This window comes from Ambystoma mexicanum, chromosome 2p (genome assembly GCF_040938575.1).
Source record: "Ambystoma mexicanum isolate Mex_15411 chromosome 2p, UKY_AmexF1_1, whole genome shotgun sequence".
Taxonomy (NCBI): domain Eukaryota; kingdom Metazoa; phylum Chordata; class Amphibia; order Caudata; family Ambystomatidae; genus Ambystoma; species Ambystoma mexicanum.
In genome coordinates this window covers 1,224,260,061-1,224,268,274 of record NC_090923.1, presented here as the reverse complement: position 1 = coordinate 1,224,268,274, position 8,214 = coordinate 1,224,260,061, and the positions used below count along the sequence as shown (strand labels likewise).

The following is an 8,214-nucleotide window of genomic DNA, read 5'->3' as shown; positions in this document are numbered from 1 at the left end:
GCACTTCAGTGTTTTGGCGCCTTTTCCTATGAAGAATGAAAACTCTGGTTGTAAAAAGCTTGCTCCCTCGATCCTGGACTCTGGTGAGGGGACTGCAAGACTATGCACTCGTCAATCATCAAAGGACCCTGGGCTTCTGCAGCTCTGGTGAGGCACAGCAAGTTGGGGGTGGCGCCAAATGGAAGCTTGTCGTGAGGCTAATTGGTCCCACCAGCCCAAGGAAGGAAGTCGTCCTGTATGGGTCTTTCCAGTCGATCTGCAAACTGGGTCAGCACAGCTGCAGGGCTTCACCAGGCACTTTGCGGTTCAGGAGGGTGCTGCTGGCGTCTCGTCTTCAGATGTTCCCCTCCAGTGGACGACTGCCGCTAGTCCCAAAAACCTCGCCTTTTCTGGTATTTCCCATTAATTCACAGCCTATGCTGTGAATCAGAGGACAGCCGGACAACTTCACTCAGGCATACCTAGAGACAAAGAACAGGGATCTTTCGGGTCCCTCCCTCACATCCTGCCTTTCCAGTCACACTGGAGCCTTGGCAAGCTTCAGGGCTGAAGCCGCCAAAAGCAACACACACAAAGGGCTCAAACCGGTTTCAAATAACAGAATAAAAGCCAAGAAAACAAACAGAAAATGGTGAAAAATGAAGACAGGGCCATTTTGGAAAAAATGGTCGCCCATGGGTGCTGTACTGCAGCTCAGGGTTCAGCCTGCGGAAGAAATGCACACTGGTAGTAAAAGTAAACCATTGCCACCAACCATTTAAAGTAAGTTGGTGTAACAAAAATGGTTACATACGGAGAGGGAATTACTAAGTAACCCCCCCACCAGCACTCCACATAGGATGGTGTGTGCGCTGGTCCCACAAAAAGAAAGGAAGACTGGGATCATCTTACTATTCTTGGAAACGGTAGTTCATCCAAGAAAATGTAATTAAACATTAAGAGCCCACGCTGCTGATGCTTCAACTAATGAGGAGGCTGTTTGGCTAGCTCTCCCGCACAGTCTTGGAACAGGCTACATTGCCTTTGTGGCCTCATTCGTGCAGTGCCTCCTTTTTGGCCTCCACTCCATGGTCCAGAGAAACTGGTGAGCAAAATTTTAGTGTGCAGCGAGCAACATGTTTCTCCCGAGCTACATTTTGGGGTTCATGAGTATACAGGGCACTTCTGTGAGGTGCAAGAAGGGGTACTGCTCCCCAATGTTATCCTTCAATTGTGGGACCGCTGAGAATGATTCTCATGCCTCTCTGTTGGCTGCAAGATGTTTCCTGTCCAACCTCTTTTGCAGCAGGGTAACTGGACTTGGTGGTGATGGAGGATTTGGCTCAGATGTCGGACTCTGAGAATATGGGATAGGACTGTATGGGGAACTCACTCACTCAGAGCCCTCCAGGATCTAGCTTGAAAATCCTAGTTGGCCAGCTTTCCTGAATTGCGGAATCCCCATTGTGTCGGGGTGTGGTCAGGTGTAGTAAAATAAACCATTCGCAGCCATTACAACAATAAAAATATATATATTGTGGGGAAAATAATCAATCTCACCGTGCTTCCCTCAGACTGTTTGGATTTGCGCGGGACTTTTCAATGGAAAGATTTACATGACACTTTAAAAAAAGTACTTGTCACCACTGTACACCTCAAATGCCATTTTTCAGCAAACATCCAGACAGATTTAAGAAATATGCAATGTTTAGAAAAGAAAAAACTCAATTCACATTGTTTTGTAAACTTTTATTTCAGTTATTTATGGACTAAGTGCTTCCCATTAAATCACTTGTTTTACTCATGTTTTCAACACAGTATAAAGAAACACTTGTCTAAAAGTTCAGCAGGTTAAGATTCCATTCCACTGAGATTTGCATTTCTTCCCACACTGGCCTGCATGGAGGTGCTCAGCCCTCTGCTTATATATTTGTTGCAATCTCCTCCATCACGTGCACCCTCAAACAAAAAAGGAACTACAAGGAGGCCACTCAAGCTCAGTGTGAGGGAAAGGTCCAGGGGTGTTCGAGTCTTCTGAGCAGCAGAGAAAAGGTTTTTATCAAGACTACAAAACACCCCTACATTTGCTAACAGCGAAGAAGAAGGGGATCTTATTTGTGCGATGCATAAATTATAGTAGTGGCAGAAGGTGCTGGGTCAGAAATCACCATGACAAAAGTAGATTGGGAATCCTCAATAACATGATGTAAGCAATGGTCTTCAACTGCTCACTCGCCTCCATGGGGTGCCATTGCTGCGAAACCAATCAAAGGAGATCCCAAAATGACGCCTTCATGACAAGATTCTATAGAGGATTGTCCATGTCCACACATCCCAAGCCTCCATCCCACCCACCACCTTTGCTGGCTTCAATTTCAAACGTCAATGTATTGCATGAAAAAGATTTCATTCCAAGGTCATGCCACAAACTAGGAGCCCTGAGACTACCCAACAGAAAAAATTGGTTACATCATGTATTGAGACCTTGACTGTGGCTAGGCAGAGGTAAAGGTTATCTTCATAAAAGATTGAAAAAATAAACTCGGTTTCTGCCTCTAACCTATTCCATCTGCAACTCTCCTCTTCCTTGCTTGCTTCACACCCTGCACCCCCAGATCTGTTTGTACAAGTCTTGTTGCTGTTTTTAGATTCAGAGTAAGCCGCCAGTCACTGATCCCTTAGCGGATGGTGTAGCGGACATAGGGCACCTCGACATCCTCGTCATTTTCATCATTGCAGCAGAGTTCAAACACCAGGGCATTAACATGTCTTCCAATCTTCTTTTTGGACACTTTAGTGACAATTTCAGTCATCCTGATGGGGAAAGAGAAAGAAATAGAAGATGAGCCACCACAGTTGGGTAAAGCAACAACTGAGCCCTGTGTATGATGGGGTGAGTTTAAGCAGTTCTGAAAAAGTGCATTTAAAATGATTTAGAACACAACAGAAGCTTAGACTCCACGCGTGGTTACAGAACTTTACAAATCAGCACACTATGAACAATTACATTAATGGGGACTCCGGTACTCAAATATGTTAATATCACCTTCCTAACTGGTAGGGTAAGCCTGAACCACAGGCAGTATGCGAAAAAGCATCTCCAAAAGAATGCTGCCAATTAAAGTTGTAGCACAGGGCCTTCTCATTCCAGCATCCCTCTGTGCTTCTCCTTTCCTGCAACCCCAACCCATTAATTGCGGTCTCTCCTCAGTAAAAGCGTTAACCGCGATTAAGGTTGTACTACAGTATACCTGGATAAGGGATGGCTAAAAGAACATTGTAAAAGGTGTAGAGCAAGGACTATAGTCATCAGAAACAGCCAGAAGGTAATGTTTCTTACTACTCTACCCTGCTTTCAAACAGTATCAGGTAATATCCCCATATATATGGTCGCCGTAAATACTATCGCTGGGAAAAAAAGTCGTGGTGATATTTTTTGGGTGACCATTTATATGGGGACAGGGACGGCAGGGGTTGCGGGGGTGTCCCCCGCTCCCCATGAAGAAAAAACCAAGGTTTGGGTTTTGCGGAGGTGTCCCCCGCATGTTTCATGTAATGTCCCCACAAAAAAGGCCATTTTTCGGTGATGTTTTTGCATGGCGATATTTTTGCAGGGACATTATTACATGGAACCTTTCAAACCTGGTAAAGGAGATCTGAGCTCAAGTCTGGGTTTAAAAGGTAGGTCTTACTGGCCAAGGGGTAAATAGTGAGGCCCTCAGGCACAACAGGCCCTCTAAGTGCTAACGTAGCAGGGCAGACGTTTGGAAAGATTTTTCTTTCTGCAACTTTCCTTACATTGTCATCAGTGGAACCCCCAGCTATTTTGCCATGTCTCTCCCCCAGACTGGAGTTAAGTTAATTTTTGATTCACTGCCCTTGCTCAATTTGTTTATTTAAGGGGCACTGGTCAGCCCTTCTAGTTACCAATGCAGGTGGAATCAGTCCCCTTTCATGATTCCTGTGTGCTTAATGTAGTGAACACCAACTTACAGTCAAGTGCTGGGGTACCTTGTATCTCTTTTTCCTTCTAGTAACATTTGTATTACCTTTTTGATGCATCTAGGACAGGCAGGTGGCATCTCTACCACATTATGCCATTTTGTGTACCAAATATTCAAAATGGCTATGGCATATTTTTTAAACCCCATCCTTTGGTCAGTAAGATTGTCAGTATTAGTTTAGGACAGATTGATAAGCCACCCTATTCTGGTGAACAGGGAAAGACACTAAGGCAAAGCCAAACTACCAAGGTGGTGTGACTAAGCAGTAAGACAAGAGTGTGGGGCTGGTGAATAGTTAATATCACACACAGAGCATTCTTAATACAAGTTAGGCAGAATGTATACAATGAACAAGTTACTTACCTGTAACTCCTGTTCTCCAGCATGAGTCCTGCAAGGACTTGCATGCTCATGAATACTCCTTGTCGCCAGGCTGGGAAATCCATGGTAAAAGACGACATGCAATACTTACCGTAATAGCATTTCTGATGATTACATCTGCTTAGATTCACATGCTGTGCATACGGTCCGACATCCAGTGGTAACTGCTGAGACGTCGGCATTGGCGTGCCTGTAACACTATCCCTAACGTGACGTGTAGTATACCCAAAATCCCACACGCGCCGAGGTCCCTCCGATTGCATTTTTTCGGCCATGAGGGAGCCCAAGGCTAACTTGAGCGAGTACATAAGAGAAAGAAAGTAGTAAGATGTCCATGTTCCTTCCACCTGAGCGGGGGAGGGGAGGGTGGGGGAGGGGAAGAGGAAGCGCATGTGAATCTAAGCAGATACAATCATCAGAAATGCTATTACGGTGAGTAATGCATGTCTTCTGATGCTTGTTAATCTGCTTAGAATCACATGATATGCATCGCCTAGCGGGCAGTACCCAGAGTTGGAGGTGGGTTGTGCTAAGGAACAGTAGTGAAAAGATGTCTTCGTACTGCTTGACCCACCCGAGAATCAGACCTAGAATGAGTGTCAAGGCAATAGTGTTTTGTAAAGGTGTGTACAGAACTCCAGGTTGCCACTTTGCAAATTGATTCTAGGGGAACATTGCCAATGAATGCTATGAAAGCCCCAATGCCTTGAGTAGAATGCGCTCTAGGCTTGAAGGGCAGTCCTCTCTTAGCAACAGAGAAACAGTGTGATGCATTTGAAAATCCACCTTGACATTGCCGATTTAGAGACAGGATCCCCTTCTCCACCAGCTGCCACTGAAATTTAAAATTGGTTTGTCTTTCTCAGTGGTTTAGTTCTTTCCAGGTAAAACATGACTGCCCTGCGCACATCTAATGTGTGTAGGAATCTTTCGGCCATGTTAGTGGGGTTCTGGAAGAAAGTAGGTGGTTCTATCGATTGATTCACGTGGAACTTGGAAATAAATATAGGCGCAAATCGAGGATGAGTGTGCAGAACTATCTCATCTCTGAACTGCAATGAAAGGGTCTAGAACTGAAAGGGCCTGTAGTTCACCAACCCTTCTTATATGAGTGATGGCTACTAGAAAGGCCATCTTATAGGTAAGATCTTTGAGACTTGCCTTATGCTTAGGTTCAAAGGGAGACCGCATAAGTCTGGTCAATGCCACATTTAGGTCCCATCTGGGAGCTGGATTTGAAATGGGGTGGGGGGATGAATCCTCTTAAACCCGTCCATAAAATTACTAATAACTGGCATTTCCACCACATCACCTTTTGTTGTGACGTAGTGTAGGCTGAGAGAGCAGCTAAGTGAACCTTTAGTGAATTAAACACCAGGCCTGAGTCTAATAATTGAGTCAGGCACAATAAGTACAATATGAGTAGGAGAGCAGTCAATGGGATTGACACCCTTGGCATTGCACCAGATAAAGTGTTTCCTTTTACTGGAATAGCAATATCGAGTGTTCGGTTTCCTCGCTTCCCCAAGTATGTCCATGCATATCTGAGGGAGTTGAAGGTGTCCAAACTATACGACCACAGGAGCCAGGCCGCAAAGTTCAGAGTTTGCAGGCATGGGTGCAGTGTTTCGCCCCTGTCCTGTGATAACATGTTGTACGGGCAGGGCAGTTTCATAGGAGGGGAGAGGGACAGCTCCATCAGGTGAGAACCAGGATTGGCGGGCCCACAAGTATCATGGTGACTGGTTCCTGGTGCATCTTGTGCACAATCCTGTTGAGTAAGGGAGTTGGGGGGGGGGGGGTTAGCGTAAACAAATTTCCCCGACTATGCTATCCAGAGCCAGATCCCCTAATAGTGGGTTCTGTGGGTACCTGGAGGCATAATCTTGGCATTGAGCGTTCTCCGGAGTTGCGAACAAGTCAATCTCTGGAAAGCCCCATTCTGCAAAAACGTTGGAGACTATGTCTTCGTGGAGTTGCCATTTGTACTCTACGGGCAGTGGCAATTCTCTGCTGAGCAAGTCTGCCAGAAGATTGAGTTCCCCTGGAACGTGTTTGGACAACAGGAACATTCTGTGTTTGAGAGCCCATATCCAAATGTTTTGGGACAGCTTGGATAGCCCTGGAGAGCGTGTGCCCCTTGTTTGTTCAGGTAATACATGGCTGTGGTGCTGTGTCAAGATCAGGACTGTCTTCCCCCTGCAACTGTCTGAAAGGCTTTCAGTGCTTTGAATACCGCCAATGGCTTCAACAGATTTATGTGGTTGGATGCTACTTGTGGGGACCACACGCCGTCTGTTGAAGCAGTTGAGCCCCCCTCCCCACCCAGTGAGAGATGCACCTTTCTTGAGTGGCTTCTACTGCTGGGTGGGGTGGTGGGGACGGCTGAAGGGTTTTCCCTTCAAGAGGTTTTCCCTCGACCACCACTTCAGAGAGAACGAGTGCTGGCGAGACAACTACCGGATCTTCCCATTGTCCGCTGGCCTGACACCACTGGCTGTTGAGGACTTGATTTTTTTTACCTGGATAGAGTGTGATCCTTTTTCCCACTTTCTCATTTATTTTGCTATGTGTTTTACTCGTGTTTTCTTTGGTTATGGAGTTTTAGACAACTCCATAGGCATCTTTCCATTTGTGTCTCACAGCACCCACAGTGCAGTGGCACAGAGAAGCCTTTCCCAAAGTTTAAATACCTTCTCTGGGATACACTACTGTTTCCCAGAGAAAGTTAAGTGAAATTGACTTTACTAGTCTTTTTAAATTCCTAGATCCAGCACACCCTAGGGGTTACTTAGTATCCTCTATGTCTATATACTCATGTAGCAGTCAAATGCTATCCTTTCCTCTCAGAATGGCTGGTGGCAGTGGTTTTACAATGAACTAACATGATTTTTCCCCAACCGCAAACTATTCGTAGCTCTGGTAGCGTTAAATCGTGGGAGCCATGTTTTTCAAGACGGAGTCTGAAGCCCCTTTGTTTAAACAGGTCCCGGTGGTGTTTTTTTGCCATTTCTTTTTGGAAAGGTCCTTCTAGAGTTTGTCTCTGCGCGCCAAACCAGGTTTGGTGCCTTTGTTCCTCCGCCTTTGGCGGGCTTCAGGACTAAAGACCGCCTCTGGCTCTCGAGTGTTTGTGGTGGGCAGGAAGTGATTGAGGTGCCAGAAACTCCCCGTGCTTAGTCTCCGAGGAGACCCAAATGCACTCTGGAGTGATTGGTTGGATGACTGTCTGGCAAGGAAAGCCACCCTGTTGGGCGAGTGGCAGCTAGGTTGGAATGAATGGAGAGGAAACTGGATAAAAGGTGAGTCTCTTGGCTCGGAAGGCAGAGTCGACCACTGGAACGAAAGAACCGAAGACGAGCTTGAAGAGGACGGCTGCTGCAACTCCTAGATTGTTGGTTTACCCCCGGTGAAGCCCTGCTGCAGGTCTGAATTGCCAAGTTCATCTCGACAGAGAAGCCCCTTCAAGGACGACTTCTTCCTTTGAGTTGGTGGGACCAATCAATTTGTAAGCCACCTGGATACCATAATCGAAGCTGGTTAGGATTAATCAGGGGGAAGGACACCAGCTTATGTGCTTCAAGAACAGCTACTCGAACTGAAGTGACTCCATTTTGTCAGCGTTTTCCGACGATCCCGTGCAGGAGTCCCCCGACGTCCTCTCTCTTGTCCCCACGACTGAGGCTCAGGAACAGTGAGATCTGCAGGAACTGCCAGGAACCAACGTCTTCAGCTGCATCTTTTGCTTCATACTAAGGTACTGTGCCAACCCGATTGAGAGAACGCTTCTCTCGCGGTGAAAGTTCATGGAACTTTCCCAATTTCCAGGCCTAATCAGCATGTGACCCAACAT

General features: G+C 46.3%; 1 protein-coding gene across 1 annotated transcript in view; it reads right to left on the bottom strand.

Annotated features, from left to right (window-relative positions):
* Positions 1 to 1,713: 1,713 nt before the first annotated feature.
* The window catches only part of UBA1 (ubiquitin like modifier activating enzyme 1), a gene marked incomplete in the record, with an annotated part of 790,705 nt that continues 784,204 nt past the window's right edge, over positions 1,714 to 8,214 (bottom strand). Inside the window, 1 exon segment of the mRNA XM_069645505.1 lies at positions 1,714 to 2,793. Coding sequence (XP_069501606.1) covers positions 2,658 to 2,793 — 136 coding nt within the window.